The sequence below is a fragment of the Protopterus annectens genome, chromosome 6.part0 (genome assembly GCF_019279795.1).
Source record: "Protopterus annectens isolate FY-2018-M chromosome 6.part0, PAN1.0, whole genome shotgun sequence".
NCBI lineage: Eukaryota > Metazoa > Chordata > Ceratodontiformes > Protopteridae > Protopterus > Protopterus annectens.
This window is the reverse complement of record NC_056737.1, coordinates 313,376,786-313,395,823: the sequence shown is the minus strand read 5'-3', so window position 1 is coordinate 313,395,823 and position 19,038 is coordinate 313,376,786. Positions and strand designations below refer to the sequence as shown.

Sequence of the window (19,038 nt, the reverse complement as noted above, 5' to 3'; positions counted from 1 at the left end):
TGTATGATTGTAATCTATTTTTGATAGACTATTTCTTGTACATTTGATGTACATTTCTTGATTTTTTTTTTTTTGATGTTTTAAATGTTTGTGTCAGAAGAAAAATTCAGACGAGTCACATCTGCCTCAGGTGATGAAAAAGTTCTTTATTAGCAGCTTACACATCATGTTGGCCAAGATGATTTCCTCCTCTGGTCAACTTGTTTACTGACATCAACTTTTATACTGCAAGCAAAACAACTTTTTGTTACATTTCTGACTGTTGACAGTTGGGTATGGAAAAACACCTGTGGTAAACATGTTTATCAAAAATTACCTCAAACCAACAGTTAGTGCAGAATGTTCAAGAAGTACAGAATGTTCAGTTCAACAATGGTAGCTCAAATTTTCCAGGAGACACAGCCTGCTTCAGTAAATTAACTCTTACTCGGCCGTGCGTCCTTATCCCAGGCTTCACTAAGCTATAACCAAGTCTCTTTATACTGAAAAGCAAAAAACAGTTATTATTCAGGTTTATAAGCAATGCTGCATTTTGTTCACAGATGAGGCTCATCTTTGATAGGCATATCCCAACAAATAACATGTTCACTTTGCAAGAAGAGGAAAAAGACAAATAACCGTATGTTTTTAAAACTTTTCTCTTAACATTTCCCCCCTGAAAACACTTTTTATTTGTCTCTTTATTTCAGCAATATATGGTAAAAACTAAGGTTTTCTTTGCATACATTACTTCATTGGCAAGACAAACTTTTAAACTTCAAAAACATTTGCAAAAAGTCACATTTCAATGTATTCACTTTCACCAGTCTGTTGCAGTTGCTGGTATATTGTCTTCGTAACAGCAGTATCAACCAGTCTTTGTAGAAGACCTCTGATACAGGGTATACAACAGCAACCACATACCACCACGATAGCCACAGCGACTCCAACGGACACCAGGAAACTGCTGATGAGATGACTCCATTTTCCAAACCATGCTTGTAGAAAGTCTGTAAAGGGATTATTTACCCCAGAGTTCTCTGCCAATTCTTCAGATAACATTTCCAAACCTTTCAAAGCTCGAGTGATACTTCTGTCAGGCGCAGTGTTTGGATTCGATTCTGCCATGCCACCTGCGAAGTGGCCTCTAGTTGTTCAGCAATTCCTTTCAATGCATCTTTGGTATAGTTCACAAAACGCTGCTGGTTATAGTAAATGTAGTTGATCCAGTCCACATTCTTATTAGGTTGAATCCAAGTCCACATTCTTATTAGGTTGAATCCAGACAAAGATGGATGTAAAACCAGCTGCTATTTGGTTTATTGCTTTGTATTCATCAGGTACGCCAATGCTATCGATGTAGACACCGTTATCGAAGGATTGCTTCGGTGCCTCTCTTTTTCTCCTACTCAACCACTTCGGCTTTATTTCAGGTTCTCTTACGAAATTGCTTGCTGGAACTGGGAAAATGTAGAAAGGCAGAATTAACTTTACAAGTGCACAAGTTCCCTTCCAGGGAATTGTAGGCCTTGATCTGAGTTTGTTGTCTCCACATAACCACCATATGTCTGCTAAACTATGAGTTTGGTTCTCCAGAAATGGATTTTCATTGCCATTCACAGTAACATTGCAATAGTTCCGTCCCATATTGCCATAATTCTTCCTTCCCTGTGCCATCTCTGGAAATGCACATATACGAACCTGGATAGGAAATCGCTGCAGGTGGTTTCTCAACTTTCCTTATGACTGGAAAATGCTGAGTTTCATTTTTGCATTTATCTTCAGTTTTGTTGAAGAATAATTTTAACAGACACGTTAGGTTACCTTCATCTCGCATCAATGGGACTGTCGCTAGTTGCTGTTTACCTTCAGCACAAGAAACACAGTTCTCACGATGTGCCTCTCTGGTACTATATCTAACCCAAGATAACCATTCGTTATGGTGTACGAATCCCGTCTCGAGTAACAATTGTTCTTCTGTGAAGGCAAAATCTGCTTTACTTGTAGCATTTTTAAGGCTTTGTACTTTAAGTTGGAGGGTCCCCAAAGGATCAGTTCCAATTGGAAGAGACACTCCGATTCCATAAATTCCTGAATCACTTTCTTGTGGTGACACAATGGTTATAGTAATTACTTCGGTACCTTGGAAATGCGCAATTTTTATTCTTTGTTGCCTGCTTTTATCTTTCTCTGGTATCACTGCACCACTTGTTTCCCATCCATTCACATCTGTTGACCACCAAACATTTGACCAGGACGTACAGTCTCTATTGCACAAGTATTTTGCACGAGTCAAGAATTCATTATTGTTCCATTAAGAACAGTCCAAAATTCCTTCACAAAGTTTCACCTTAAACACAGTAGTAACACCTGTTTGCGCTTGCAGCACCACCATTCCTTTTTCTCTTGCAACTGTTCCTTCTCGTATGGACATATTTACTTTCGCCACCAAAATCATTATCATGTAACAGTTCAAGTACCAGTTGAACATGACCATCCTCCCTAAGGATTACCTCGCGCCATTGGTTTCTTCACTGGGTTTGAGACGAACTAACCCCTATTGGGCTAATCCCCCTTTGTAGCCAGACTTTGCGCTGAGAGGTCCGGTGGAGTTTGACCAATATCAATGGCAGAAATAAAAGTCTTGAGTTTTTTACAGTGGGTGATATGAATCCACGAAGTCCTCTCAGCGATCTTTACAGCCGTAGGTGTCGAGATAAGTACTTGGTATGGGCCTTCCCACCTGGGGGATGACCAATTCTTTCTGTTCACAATTCGGATCCACACCCAATCCCCAGATGCCACGCTTAACAAGGTTTCATTTCTGGAATCTGCAAAGGAGTCATTGGTTACAAGAGACTTGGCAATTTAGCAGCTTCTTCATATAATCCGCTAGATCCTCACCCCCCTCACGTTCCGCTGGCAACAATCCTTGCCACTGCAGGACATAATATGATCTCCCAAACAAAAGTTCAAATGGTGTGTCCTTTGTAGGAGGGTGAGATTCGCATATACAGGAGTGCCAAAGGAAGGCACGCAGTCCATGATCTATGTGTTTCTGCCATCAGTTTGTGGACCTTACTCTTCAAGACACCGTTGTGTCTTTCGACCATTCCAGCTGACTGGGGATGGTAAGCACAATGGTACTAGAGATCAATTTGAAACACTTGACCCAACTTCTGAACAATCTGGTTAACAAAATGAGACCCATTATCACTGTAAATGCATCTTGGTAAACCAAATCGGGGAATTATTTCTGTAGTCAAAAGTTTTGCTACTGTTTGTGCATTCGGGTGCTTTACTGGAAAAGCTTCTACCCATTTAGAAAAAGCATCAATAATGACTAAACAGAACCTTTTTCCCTCTGAGGGTGTCAATTCAATAAAGTCCATACAGAGTGTGTGGAATGGATATGGAGGGGTGGGGAATGCCTGCTGAGATTTTTTAACTCCCCCCTGAGCATGATACTTAGCACACAATAAACAAGATAAACAGAATTGCTTTGCATAAGTTGAAAACCCCTTACACCAAAACACCTTAGACACTATTTGAATCATCGTCTGTACTCCTACATGGGCAGGTCCATGGCTAACCAATGCCACATACCTAAAAAGGTTTAAGGGTAATACCATTTTGCCATCTGATGCCCTATACAACCCATCTTGTTGAGGGATACCATATTTTACCTAACGACATTTTTCTTTCTGTGTCGTCAATGTTTGCATTACTTTTAGTGTCTCTAAGTCTAAGAGGTGTCTGGGCTCTAAATCATTGTCATGTAAAAACAAATCATTTTTTTGAGCTGCCTTTTTTGCAGCCATATCAGCAAGTGCATTTCCCCTGGAGACAGGATCTTTTCTGTTGGTATGTGCGGAACATTTACATATCACTATCTGAAGTGGTAGTTGCATTGCATCTAACAACTGTAAAATTAAATCTCTGTGATTTATTGGTTTGCCTGTCGCAGTAACCATTCCCCTATTCTTCCATTGTTGAGCGAAAACATGTACAGTGGAGAAAGCATATTGACTGTCTGTATAAATTGTTACTTTTTTACCCTCCCCTAAGGTACAAGCTCGAGTCAAAGCCACCAACTCAGCTGCTTGTGCAGAATAAATGTTTGACGATCCTTTTACCTCCAAAACTTCAGTTTCTGTGGTGACCGCATACCCTACTAGTGTCTTTCCTACAGTGTCTTTCTTTGCTGATCCGTCTACAAACAAAACGAGATCAGAATCTACCAACGGAATATCCGTTAAATCTGGTCGGGGAAGCACTTTGTCATGAATGCTCTCTAAACAAACGTGTGGAGTACCTTCTTCTAGAGTCGGCAAAAGTGTCGCCGGATTAAGAGTAGTACATCTTTCTATGCTCATATGAGGCTGTGTCAGCAGCACTGTCATACATGACAAATGTTGACTAGGAGATAAAAAGGTTATCTTATCTTGCAAAAGTATAGTAGCAACTGAATGTGGAACCCGCAATTGTAATGGGTGAAACAAAATTAATGATGCTGAGGCTTGTACTGCCATGGTGGCTGCCACTACAGCTTGAACACAATGCGGCAATGCCCTTGCAACAGGATCTAATCTGGAGGAGTAGAAAGCTATCGGTCTCTGTTTATCCCCATGTACTTGTACCAGAACCAAAGTCATATATTTTCCCTTACAATCAACCATTTGTACAAACTGCTTAGAATAGTTCGGAAAACCCAAAACAGAGGATCCTGCTATCAATTGCTTAATTCTATTAAATGCCTGTATTGCCTTATTTGTTCACTGTATATTATTCTTAGCTGCCATGGGAGTGTCATGGATTAGTGCGGTCAATGGCCCTACTTCCTCAGCATAGTTAGGGATCCAACTTCTACAAAAATTAGTCACACCTAAAAAGGACATCATCTCCCGCTTAGTCGTAGGCATAAGTGCCTCAAGAATTGCTTGTTTCCTTTTGTTCTCCAATTGTCTACCTGCCTGCGAGATTAAATAACCCAAGTACTTTACTTGTGCTTTCCACAATTGTAACTTTTCTTTATTTACCTTATGTCCTTGCTCAGCTAAAAAACTAAGAAGGGCAAGGGTATCCTTTCTGCAACTTTCCTGCGTGGGTGAGGCCAACAAAATATCATCTACATACAACAGAACCTGGCTTCCCTCTGGGGGAACAAACTGAGCTAAATTCGCAGCCATTTCTTGTGCAAATATTGTCGGACTCTCACAATAACCCTGTGGCAATCTGGTGTAGGTGTATTTTTTACGTTGATAAGTGAATGCAAACCAAAATCTACTCTCCTTATGTAGTGGTATGGAGAAAAAAAGCATTGCTTATATCTATGACAGAAAAATATCTGTTCTGAGGTAGTAAATCATTAAGTAATGTATAGGGGTCAGGGACCACCGGTGCTCTTGGGATCACAGCCGAATTAACTGCTTGTAAATCCTGAACCAACCTCCATGACCCATCCGGTTTCTTTACAGGAAACAACAGAGTATTACAGGGTGAATCTGGGCATTCAACAAGAATTCCTACCTGTTTTAGCTGCTCAATAACTGGCTTAATTCCTTCCTCTGCTTGTTTACTTAGCGGGTATTGGTGCTTACGAGGTCTAAAACCTGACTTTGGAGTTATACAAACTTCACCTGCTGTTTTCATCAGTCCTGCATCCCCTTTACCTTTTGACCATAAATCTACAGGTAAGGCATTTAACGCACTATCTTCCTCTTGAGTTAGAAGGATTTGTCATGCCATTTCTGTTTTGTCATCCCTGAAGTGCACACTTGGTTGTGCCCAAGTCACCCAATTTAATCTTTGCACCTGGATCTGTTGATCCTTCAACTGACTTTTGGACATTGTGTCCCAATTCATTACCTTTTTCGCCAAATCTACCCAATGTGTCCCCACCGCTTTAGTAATTGAAATATGTGGGCTATAACCTGAGCGATATAAAGAACTGATTTCCTTGGTCAAAGTACAGGTCACTACTGTATTACCTTGCGTATCCCAAAACATATCATTCAAAATTATCCTTGCACGTTTGTGCTTAAAGAATTCTTTTACAAATTCTTTATCCGGACCAGGGGCCTTTCTATAGAACATCGTACAATGTAAGTGCGCCGCAACCTGCGGTGACCCGCTCCTAGATTTACTTAAAGCTAGGTTGATCAAATCTGTATCAACCCTCCCCGGCCCGTTTGAAATCAAGTCCTGGCTATACCAGTAAAACAAGTCTTGTACTCCCTGTACCACCAAGCCATCCGCTAACCTTTTCGCCTCAATGCCTTTAGGTGTGGGAATTGCCGCTATTCCAAACAAATGCATCAAATCTCTTCCCAGCAAATTAACTGGACAAACTTTCGATATAATTACCCTACACCTAACAGTTTGTTTGCGGATCTGTGAACAATAGAGGATGAGACAGTGGTTCCTTATAGATTTTCCTGTTTTCCGCTTTCACAAGGACAAACTCATCTGTTTCGCAGTTCGGAGGCAGAACTGCTGGACCCAAAAGTGTACGCGATGCACCTGAATCACATAAAAACTCCACTTTTTGTCCCTCAGCCAAAAACTCTAACATGGGTTTTTGATCTAGATGCATAGCAATACCCAAATTTGCCAGGTTTATGACTTCACAGTCACAATCCCGCCCTTCCTTATGAGTGTTCTGACATTCATCGCAGAGAGCGTCTGCCTCATCATCATCACAATCATTGTCACTTTCTTCTTCTCTACAATAATCACAATAATGAATTTGGCGCCTTCCTTTACTATCATATAGTCATGCGGAGCCCTTGTTCGTAAGCTGTGGGGGATGTAGCCACTCTTCACAGTCAGCAGCGAAGTGCCCACGTCTACCGCATTTAAAACATTCTCCACGTTTTAACCTTCCCTCATATTCCTCTGAATGTCCACCCGGTTCATTTAACATGTCCCATTTCGGGGCCCCCACGTTTTTTTACGCCACCACGGCGCCCTTGCCCCCTTTGGTCCTGTACCAAGAATATACCACCATCATCCCCTACTGCTAGCACTTGTACTTTCTTTTTTAAATTTAAAGTGTCGCTCAGCATGCCGTGCATATTCAAACAAAGGTTGCAGTCTACATGTTCTATGATCTACCTTATGCTTAGTTATATCGGAGCCTTACAACCTTTAAGAAAAGCATTTTTCAATTGCTGTTCATACGGACTATCATTGGTCTGATCCTGCGGAATCATCATTCCACAATGGTTATTGAACACTTCTGTCAATCTTACAATATAGTGATCTACAGATTCATCATCATTTTGAATGCACTGATTTATTACTGTCCAGTCTGCTCTTGGACGCCACTTATCAGAAATTCTCTAACAGATCAGTGACTCGCGTGTCTATCTTACAATATAGTGATCTACAGATTCATCATCATTTTGAATGCACTGATTTATTACTGTCCAGTCTGCTCTTGGACGCCACTTATCAGAAATTCTCTAACAGATCAGTGACTCGCGTGTCTAACACCCCAGAATTATGCTTTAATGTAGTGCCGTCATCTGCCTTACATGTCCAAGTACCACAAACTAAGTGCCAGTCTGGACCCAGGATTTGTCGCACTACTTGTTCTACTTCTAAACCATTTAGATGATAACTTAAATGCATACCAACTATGTCCTCAGAAAACGTTTGAAAATTAACCTTGGGATGAGGAATACCATCTGTAGCTCGTTTTATATCCTCTCTAGCCCAGGGACGATAAACTAAAATATTTGGCTCTTGTCCAACATTCCCTGCTTGTGGGTTTGCAACTTGTATTAGGGGAAGAGCTTCTGAGTAGTCAGAAAGTTTAATGGCCCAACGTCCTTGCCCTGCTGGTCCTGACCTTAACTGCATAGGTTGGTCTACCTGTTGCAAAGCAACCTTGGGTACTACGGGAATTTGCGGGTAAATTGGAGGGGTCACAACACTTCTTTGAGCAGCCAATAACCCACCCTGCTTACAGATACCACATCTTCAGACTGATATTGAGGAGGTTCCGCCGGTACGGCAGCAGCAATTTCCCCATACGGTGGGGCAGTTGCCTGCCTTTGTACCGCACAAACTGTATGCTCATCCACCTTATCTAAAAATAAAGCTACTTTTCCACTTGGCACCAGTGATCCCTTTTGATTTATTTTTCTTTTTCCTGGCACTGTTTTTCTTTTATAGCTCGTTTATTTGCTTCTTCTAACCATTTTTGTGCTTGGGGAAATCCCAATTGTCTGCTTTTTAGTTCTGGTTCCTGCATCTCTTTTCAAATCTCTAACCAATTTTGCACAGGCATATTCAGTGTACCATCAAAATCATATTTCAACTTCCACTTTTTCAAAAATTTAACATTATTTTTGTTTAAACCTTTCATATACTTAGCGTCAACATTTAAACAGACATCACTCTCACACTTGCAGCAACTCGAACCCATGTTTCCCCCAGATTTCTTACTTTAGGACTGTATCAAAGTTATTTTACAGGGCTTATTATAAAATGGGGCTATCTTAACGGGTGATCCTAACAAAATAATCTTAACAAGTAATCCTACCCACCCTTAACTAAAAATAAAAACCCTTGTCGACAAGGTTAAATTAAATTAAAAGAAAATTTAGTTTTCATCCTACCCGAACCAGATGAGACTCCGTTTCCCCTTTTCGTTCGGAAACCGTGCCTCAGGGATCAGAGAGCGGCCGGCCTCCTCTCAACGACAAATCAGTCAGAGGGCTTTCAGTCGAGGGAATCTTAAGATGAGAAACCCTCACCTGCACAGGTTTTTCGGTCTCTCGGTCTGATCCGTATCTTCATAGAGGTTTCCGGTCCGAAGGACCAAAATGTCAAAAGAAAAATTCAGACGAGTCGCATCTGCCTCAGGTGATGAAAAAGTTATTTATTAGCAGCTAACCAGATTACACATCATGTTGGCCAAGATGATCTCCTCCTCTGGTCAACTTGTTTACTGACATCAACTTTTATACTGCAAGCAAAACAACTTTTTGTTACATTTCTGACCGTTGACAGTTGGCTATGGAAAAACACCTGTGGTAAACATGTTTATCAAAAATTACCTCAAACCAACAGTTAGTGCAGAATGTTCAAGAAGTACAGAATGTTCAGTTCAACAATGGTAGCTCAAATTTTCCAGGACACACAGCCTGCTTCAGTAAATTAACTCTTACTCGGCCGTGCGTCCTTATCCCAGGCTTCACTAAGCTATAACCAAGTCTCTTTATACTGAAAAGCAGAAAACAGTTATTATTCAGGTTTATAAGCAATGCTGCATTTTGTTCACAGATGAGGCTCGTCTTTGATAGGCATATCCCAACAAATAACATGTTCACTTTGCAAGAAGAGGAAAAAGACAAATAACCGTATGTTTTTAGAACTTTTCTCTTAACAGTTTGTGATTGAAGTTAGATTTTTTTAATAAAACAAAGTTTCTTAGACCTTGTATTTTGGCCTTTTATTTTAGCTGATTTCACAAAATGTTCTCAATCAGTAATTATAACCCATTTGCTATAATTATATTTTATTTCACTTAATGTTAGCAGATGTTCTTGAATTGTGTCTTACTGTCAGGGAGTGTTCTTGAAATGTATTTCTTTTAACAGCTTGTGCATTTTTGTAATAGCTTATTCATTGCCTTGCTTAATCTTTTCATTAAACTTTGAAATGATTAAGGAATAGCTTTGTGATTGCGTGGAATAGAGGGATAAAGCCCTGACTTACTGAAATGACATGAACTAACCTTGACAGTAAATAAATTCTCATTGCGAATCCTTGTGACTATCTGTTTGGGTCACCACTCACTGTCATTGTGAGGAACAAATGCTGTCCCTGACTGCAGAGGAAAAAAAAGTAACTTCTTTGTAGATGACTTCAGGGTTTTAGCTACAACTTTATTTCTGTCTTTAATCATAAACACGTCACAATAAGTTAAAATAGTAAAATAATTATAGACTATTGCATAAACATGGTATATGATTAAGAAATTTAAGGTAAAACTGATTAATTGGTCATCATTGATATTTTTTTCAAATTTATAGGTTAAGAAACTCTTTAAAGCAGGCCAAAGTGGAACAGTCCTGCAACCATGGTGGTTGTACATTCCAAAGGCAAAAGGCCTGATGGGCAAAGAACTGACCACTAAGTGACTCTAGCGATGCCTTAAGAATGAGACTACTTCAGCTCACCAGTGTTTGGTGTGTTGCCCACAAGCTAGTGGTGATGTGCTGAAATAAGTGTAGTGTGAATAGTAATGTTTTTGATGGTTGAGTGCTACAGTCCCCTGCACCCTTAGATGTGGGTGTTCTGCCTACATACCTCAGTCTCTGTTAAGTGCATCGCCTCCTAGATCGCACAAGTTTCAAGGAAAAAGGAACCTGCTTAATTCAAGGGAAATTACTTGATTCTCTTTTCCTTCTCCTAGTTGGTGTGATTTCATGAGGTGGTGTGTTTTGAAATCCGGAGTCGAGGCTTAGCTTCTCTGCACAAACAATTGGAAGTCCCTTCCAATAGATTAACTTGTAGGGTGGTGAGACTGAAGTCACTTAACAGTTTGTCAGGGAGTTCTGCTTCTGTAAGTCAAAGTAGGCCTCTGGGAACTAGTGGCGGCCAAATAATGATAGAGAAAACTGCCTTGGGGTAGTGGGAGATGCTCATTTCCTTCAGATATGAGGCACTCTACTAATGTGCGGCTACAAATACCTGCAGCATGATTTTATACAGTGTGTAGAACTGAATAGAGAGCTAGCATAATTGCTTCATCATGGTAGTACTAGGTTTCTAATGCTGCATACCAGAAGGCTATCAAGCAGCAAAATTCTCTGCAGGCTGAAATGAGATAGTTGTTTTGTTAAGAAGTTCCAGGTAAAGGGCATTACAGTAGTCAAGATGAGGTAGGATTGGCATTTACAGTCCAAATGAGCTCCATTTCTTCATTATTTTGTATCAGCTCTGGACAGAACTTTGGCTGCTCCACCTGCACCTGATCAGCCCATTTATTCTGCAGTTGCAAGAGCCAGGGATTTACAAGCCCTCCTTCGTGTTTGTACCAGCCCCAATGAAATCATCCACTTGAGGTGAGAATCCGGTGGTAAGGAGCGGACCATCTTTCATGTTCCTGTGAAGCAGTCTATCCTCTCCTCAGAGGAGCACCCCATAGCTTCCCTCCAAGGGGAATGCTTGGCTTACAGTGTGCCTTGCACATGGCAGTATGGGCTCACTAGGCCACAAGCTCCATGAAGTAAATACCTAGTGCTCCCACTAAGTGTCACTCGTGGTGAGCCAGAGAGGCTTCCCTTCCCCCAGGGTTAGTAAGACAGCAGTGGCAGCTCATTTCCATCCTCTCCTTCCAGCTCCTACAGGTGCCCAAGCAGCTGTTCAAACTTGGGTCACCAGTGACCTAGTTGGGCTTTATCCCTCTACACTACTGAGCAGCCTATCTCTGTTTCATTGATTTGTTGAGTACAGAAACTAGACTGGGATGGATGTGTGAGTTGTTGGGTTGTTATAATAAATTCAAACATATATATAAACTATCTTCTTTAACCTTGGCATAAAGATGGCAAGTTAGAGATAGGACAGAAATTATCAAAATTCATTGTTATGGTCCTCGTCAACCCCCATTTTTCTCCATGGGGTTGGGCTGTTGTCAACTGCCATCATCCCTCTTGATTCATTGCCACTCTCCTGCCTTCTTCAACACTAATGTCTGACTGTCACAGATATTCTTTCACACAATCCATCCACCTCTTTGCAGGATGTCTTCATTTCCTTTTGCCTTCTTCCTGCCTGTCCCAAATCTTCTTTACCAGATTGTCTTCTCCTTTTCTGCACATGTACCCAAACCACTGTAGTGTGTTCTCTTTGATCTTTACTGCAATTGGAGCTTCTGTTCTACTTTGGCTTCTACTCTTTTATGTCCTCATTTCTTTGTCTGTCCCACAACATGCATCCTACCGTCTGTCTCGCGCACTTTGCCTCCATCACCTCTAGCTACCTCAACTGCTTTACCTTTACTACCCATATTTTTGTACCATACAGTAGCACTGGTCGCACCTTACTTTTCAGCTTCTTTGTCATTCTTCTGTCATACACTCCACCTGACACACTATGCCAGTTGGCTACAGTCCCTCTGATTCTAGCCTTGGTCTCTTCATTCAGACTTCGCCACCCCTCCCAGATACTTGAAGCTGTTAACTTGTTCCACTATCTTTCTTCTTGTTTCAGTTCTTAGCATCTTCTGATTTCCCCTATTTGCAGCCGTTACGACTGTCTTATCTGTACTCCATGTTCATCCCATGTGCCTTCAGTTTTACATTCCATTCCACTATGTTTTGCTGAAGTTCTTGCTCAGAGTCTGCTTGAAATGTCACATTGTCTGCATACAGCAACATCGTCCCTAATGACCTGTTTGCTAATGTAATCATCACCAGTGTGAACAACAGTGGGCTCAGAGTTTAACCCTGATGCACACCCACTCCCACTCTGTACTCCATGTTCATCCCATGTGCCTTCAGTTTTACATTCCATTCCACTATGTTTTGCTGAAGTTCTTGCTCAGAGTCTGCTTGAAATGTCACATTGTCTGCATACAGCAACATCGTCCCTAATGACCTGTTTGCTAATGTAATCATCACCAGTGTGAACAACAGTGGGCTCAGAGTTTAACCCTGATGCACACCCACTCCCACTGGGAACCCCTCTGTGAGAGAGAACACTTTTCATACTTGAGTCATCGGGTCCTTGCACATAGCTTGCACTAATTCTACCAATGTTTCTGAGACTTCAGACTACTGCAGGACTGACTAAATCAGCTTTCTTAGGACCTTGTCATATGCTTTCTGCAGGTCTGGGAATACTCCGTAGGACTCTCTCCCAGTCTCTCTTCTTCTCAACTCTCTGGCTCATTGCAAACATCAGGTCACTTTTGCTACATTCTGATCTGAATCCAAACTGCTAATCTCCCATCCTACTTTCTGTCACTCTGTGTATTAATTTATCAGTCACCCTCTCCAGAACTTTCATGCAGTGTGATCGGAGTTTGATCACTCTCTGTAATGTCCACAGTTATGAATGCCCCCTTTGTTCTTAAACACTGGCACTAGGAACTAGCACGCTGCTTCTCCAGTTATCTGTGATACTCCTTTCTCTCCACACTGCTCTGAGTACCATTAGGAGCCATTTCTCCCCTATCTCACCCAACATCTTTATCATATCTGCTGTGACCTGATTTGAGCCGGTTGCTTTCCCTGACTTCATTTTCCTTAGTGCTGTTCTTATTACCTCTGTGGTGGGCTCCTCCTCTTCTCTCATCACAGGCTGTGTCTGGGGCAGTACAGCTTCTGTGGGGTTTTCTTGATTTGGAAACATTTGCCCTTGATATCCTGTGGACTGATGAGCAGGTTTGCTGGAGTCCCTTATGAAGGGTGTCTATCTTACTTACCTTTCTATCTTTGCCTTGCAACCTGATATAGTTTCTTTGTACCATCTACTGACTCACTTTCCAGAAGTTGGTAAAGTTTCTCTGATGCTCTCTAACTCCTTTCTTGAACCGTTTGTTAGTCAAGCAGAAAAGACGGACCAGGCTAGGAAGGAATACTATCTCCCACTTTTTCCTGCATTCCTTTCTTCCTTCTGATGACTGTCTGGACTTCTGCATTTCACCATCAGCTTTCCTTGTGTACCATATTTGCATACCTGGCTCAGCCGCATATCTGTTCTCTAGTCCTCACACATGCTGTTTTGAGGTGCTGGCATTCTTCAGTTCCATCTGTTTCCTCTTCTTGAGGTGCTAGAGCCTTGTGTAATTTCTTGAACTGTTGTGCTTTCTCACCAGTCAACTTCCAGGTCTTCAGCTTGGTCTCTGACTCTGAAGCCTTCTCTGACCACTGCTTGCAGCTGATTGTGGCAATCAGTGGTTTATGCTGTGGGAAGACAGTTTCACTGGGGATGACCTTGACATTTTTGGTTCTTCTCCAGTGCCCTTTCCTAACTAGGAGGAAGTCTACCTGAGTTGCATGTTGCTCACTGTTGTATGTGATCTTGTGACTGTCTCTCTTAGGCAGTCCTCGTATCCTGTTCTGTCTGTCCCGATATGTGCATTCAAGTCACCCATTATCAACACCAGTTCATGCTGTCCTACTTTAAGTCCTGCCACTTTTGTCGGCTTGCACTCTTTTCTTCACTATCGGAGCACTATTGTGGGGCATAAGAAGAGATGAATACTGCCCAAATTGCCATTAGTCTATCAGTAATTCTGATGACATCCTTCATTTTTAGCCTGTCCTCCTCCTGAATAGTAGACTCTGAATTCCAAGCCAAGTGACTTGGCTGCACTGCCTTTCCATCTTGTCTCTTGGATACATAAGACATCCAGCCTCTTCTCTGCCAACATGTCATCCACTTCCAAGTTCCGTTCTGTTAGTGAATCTACAATGAGTGTAATAATTCTTATTCATGTTTGGCAGGTTGATTGGATTTACATTCAGCTTTCACTCAACAGAGCTACTCCAGGTAATTCAGGCTGGGCAACTGGACAGTGGCAGGCCGGTAGCTTATTGTCCCAGAGCTGTTGGGCTATATGGTAGACACACCCTGGCTGATAGGGGCACATACACCCTTCCCACCATTAGCATGGGTCCCTGGTGTAGGTTGGTTTCTCAAGTCACTTATCACCGGCAAATCCCTTTACCCATTTGGTAACAGTAGTCAATATGATTGAATCACCTAGAGCCATATTTTAGAACATCAAGTAGCTAGCACTGCCACGGTGCAGTGTCTTTGATCTGTGTTCTCCTATATTTCCTGAGCACCAGTGTAGATGCCAGAAGTGGTTTATACAGCTCTTTACCCTACAGAGCGCCATGTAGAGTCTGTGCTGCTGTTCACAGCTCCTTTTTATGGTGAGTTTAAGATGGGTACACTCAGCATATTTTCAGGAGGTGGGAGGAACCCAACAGAGACACAGGAAGAACATACACACTCCAAACGGGCATTGGCCAGAAGTCATGCTCTAACCTTGTACATTGGGAGGCAAAGATTTTAACCATTATGCCAACTGGTCAGACAAGCTAGCATTTTTTGTACTAGTTTATAGTTGAAAACTGTAGTGTGGTCTGTGAAATCATTTTTAAGTCTGGAGTAAATAGGCCTGCTTATATTGCTTTTAGTGACTGTTATTTCTCATTACACCTAGACTCTGCAGTCCACCATACATCATAATTTCATTTACAGGCATGCTTTTTCTTTTCAATATATTCATAATTTTGGTAATGGAAACATTAAACAGGATCAGTGTTGTGGCTGATTCTTGTGGGGAAATCTGCTGAATGCCTTCCACTCTTCTGATTGCCCTCTGTCTTCTGTTATAGAACCAGTCCCTAGCTCAGTTTACCACTTTCTGGCCTACTTCTAGATCTGTCTTCTTTATTAATACATGATCTGCGAGGGAGTTAATCGTGTATTAATGATCAGATCAAAGGTGGTCAATATTTTTGGACAGATTGACAAAAAAAAGCATGTCTTCTTGTTTGGCAGAATGTTTCAGTTCTGGGCAGACACACTTGGGGGTAAAGGTGATGCTTAGATAGCTGTATATATTTTAACACATTTACTATAATTGTCATTAATTACAGTCAATAAATCTGTTTTGAGTTTGCAAGAAGTCCTGCCTGAAAACTTATAGGGAAGGTTGTAGTGTCGCTGATAAAGCTTTCCTTTTCTAGACCCCAGTTGTGTGCCACTCTAAATGTGCTCGAATGCTGTTGCTCAGCACTAGTATCCAGGGATGCTGTACCCTAGAACAGATATTTTTGCATCCACTGCCCACCCGATCCTCAGATCTGCAGCCTTGCTTATGTGGAAAGTGATTACATTTGTTGATGATATTTCTGTTTTGTGAATCCATGCTGTTTCAGATCCTGTGCACCAGACTGGATTCTGTGACTGGAGCCTTGTTATGTTTTGAATATGCAGCTTTTTTTGTCTTCTCATTAGATGTCTTGTATTTTTTTTCTCCCTAGAAGAAAGAAAGCGTCTCATACGGAACTTCAATGAACAGTTTGAAGAAGCAAATGAAATGGTACGTCTTTCCAAGTTTTCTTTTTTACTTGTATTATGTTTTTATAATGAGTTGCATATGTTAAATTGCAACCTTGCATTATTTTTATAAGACTGGTGTCAGTTTTAGTTTAAACCCTGTGTACTTGGATGTAGCCATCTTGTGCATTCTTTTCTGGCTCTTCTAAACTTTTGAGTCCTAATGCTTAAGTGGGCACAGTCCTTTGGACCCACGCAGCATTCCTACACAAGGGTATATTCAGACCACTGAGCCCTAGTTCTATATAGCTGCTTTACACAGGTTTGTCTCATGCTAAAGTTTATCATTGGGATGTTCACTTTTGATGCTTAAAACTTACAAACCTTCCAAAGGATATTGTGGCCACCAGATTTTTTCCCCTATGTGTTTTCTCCCTTTGTATGCCAACCTATGACCCTCTGCCCTATCAGAGCAGCCCATTTATTTCCTTGTCCTGGGTATGTGCAGTTGATGGTGAGATCAGGCTGGGGGTGTCATGCAGGCAGCCTTGTTCATGTTCATATGTTTAGGTAGTTACTAGGCATGCAGGAGACTATTGAAGAGCCTAACCCAAATTGCAAATTGCTACAAAGCACTCTCTGGTTAAGTGACTTGCCCAAGGTCACACAGTAGGCAAATGAAGAATGAGTGAGTGAATCAAACCATGTACCAAAGGAAATAGCTCATTAATAACTTGTAGCCGTAATGCCCTGTGCCCTTATCAGCATCCCAGCAATGAGGGATTTTGTTTTGCCTCCATCCTTTATGGCTGATGTGTGTATCAGCATCAGAGCAGGGATATCTTATGTCCTTCCCTTGTGCATTCTCCCACATACACACCTGCAGGGGCCACTGTCACTTGCTTGGGATTACCAAGTACCCATCTCCCAGATCTATGGTCAGTGGTAATGTTTTATCATCCACTTGCATGGGAGCAAGACAGCCTGAACAGGACTACCATCTCCTTTTCTGCAGGATGGTTGAGCTGACAAACATTGCTCACTTCTATTCTTCCTTGACCGATTCTTCCAGCACTTGATCTATTGTTTGAACTCTGTATTGCATTTCGAGTTTTATCCTGATGCAGAATAAAGCCAGATATGACCACTAGATATTGAATCGGAAACACTACATGGACTGTCTCTATTAAACTTGGGCTAATGGCGTGAGATGCCATCCGCCAATATTACCACTTTTGTCTTTAAGTTAAACCCAGTGCCCAGATGCCAGCAACATGAGAAGTTCAGGGCTTAGCTCATTGCCCAGTGCATGACAGCGATAGAAGCCTGCCAGCAGGGGGGGCTTATATGGAAGAGCTAGCTAGAAATACCAGTTACATGATCTGGCAGTCCAGATTCTAGACTAGGCTTCTCATCAGTCTACCATACCTGCATTGGTCACATTCTTCCCCTAAATAGTCATCCTTCAGAAATCATATTTCAGATTATTCTGTTTGGGCATAATGAAAAATCTGTAGAGAGGTGGCCTTGTGCTACACTGTTTTAGGCAAAAGAGCTGGACACCATTATCATCTCCCTTCACTTGCAAGTGATCTTGGCAGCTTAGCCTGAGAATGTAGTGTAGGATCTTGAATTCCCAGCGTACAGTGGTGGGCTTGAATCTGTTCTCTTGTGTTAGCCTCTTATTCTTTGTCTCCCATGAGCAGTACTGTTGCAGTTAGGAAGTCAGTACTGCTCTAAACACAAAAGCATAATTTTTTTGCTGCCATACCACCTAAATTTAAGAATGTTTATCGATTGTTTAGGTGCCTAGGTAAATACTAAACTAATAGTACACAGACTATTACAAGCCTAGCCAATAACCAGAGATCACATTCAAACCACATACCTTGTATCTGTGAGGTAAAGACCTTAACTGTTACTGCAACCCCACACTAACATGGGGGGGGGGTGTTGGGGGGCTAACTTCAGTGCATATGTCAGGGGCAGACCAGCAGATGGTAGTGTGATACTTACTTTCCTTTTCACACACTGAGCCTAAGACGGTGCCAAATGAGCTTATGACTTCTTTCCTTCATCTGTTTCTTTTGAAGACTGTTGGGAATTGGGCAGAAGGTTTTAGAAGGCAGATTGCTTTCTTGCTTCATGTCATCTGCTGTAGTAGAATTTGAGAAGTTCCAAGGTCTTCTGTCTAAAATGGATGGGCATAGAGAATCCTGTTTCTTCCCCAACACCTCAGTATCCCTTATCTAGGAGACTTTGAGGATGTTAAATTCATTCCTGGAGTACCTTCCCTGTCTTATTACTTCCCCAAGGAATGTCTCCTTGCTTCACTGACACACTCATTGTATTAGAACTTGTACCTTAATTTGTTAATTAATTATTTATCTCTCTCTCTTTCTATATCTCTCTCTCTCTCTCTATATATATATATATATATAATATATATATATATATATATATATATATATATATATATATATATATATACACATATATACACACGCATGGTTATCCGCTATCTAGTATTTCATCATTATTGGGAACTTGGTAACTTGAGTGTCTCTCTGTTTTGCCATTATATGAAAGAATCCTCTTGGGGCATCATATCCATTATGATGGTGTGAAGATATTGGGTGGGAGGTTGGATGCTTTGTTTTTTATCTTGTGTGTAGTATTTACTTGATAATCAGAAAAAGGAAGGACCAAAACAGAATTAACATGTTCAGGATGAATACTGTGCCACTGCCCATAGTTATGCATACCAGTGTCTGTTGTGGTGCTTGCAATTGTATAACGGCTGAATGTCCGTTGCATTGTTATACAGAAAATCTGAATAATAGTTTAATTGTATAACAATGGTTTGCAGTATTATTATGAACAGTACAAAGACTGGAGGAAAATCTGTTTCCTGTAGTGGTTCTCCCCCATAAGTCCTGTTCTTGGAGATGCTGTTTTCCACTGGCACCCTTATTTAGGCTCTTTGTTCCCTATGGAGGTTAACACAATTTAATACTA

At 41.3% G+C, this 19,038-nt stretch overlaps 1 protein-coding gene across 2 annotated transcripts in view; it reads left to right on the top strand.

The window, feature by feature from the left end:
• VTI1B (vesicle transport through interaction with t-SNAREs 1B) overlaps positions 1 to 19,038 on the top strand; it is a 646,522-nt gene that overhangs the window by 10,902 nt on the left and 616,582 nt on the right. For both annotated transcript variants that reach the window (XM_044074064.1, XR_006365209.1), the window contains exon 2: positions 16,005 to 16,063. In XM_044074064.1, coding sequence (XP_043929999.1) covers positions 16,005 to 16,063 — 59 coding nt within the window. The remainder of the gene's footprint in view (positions 1 to 16,004; positions 16,064 to 19,038) is intronic.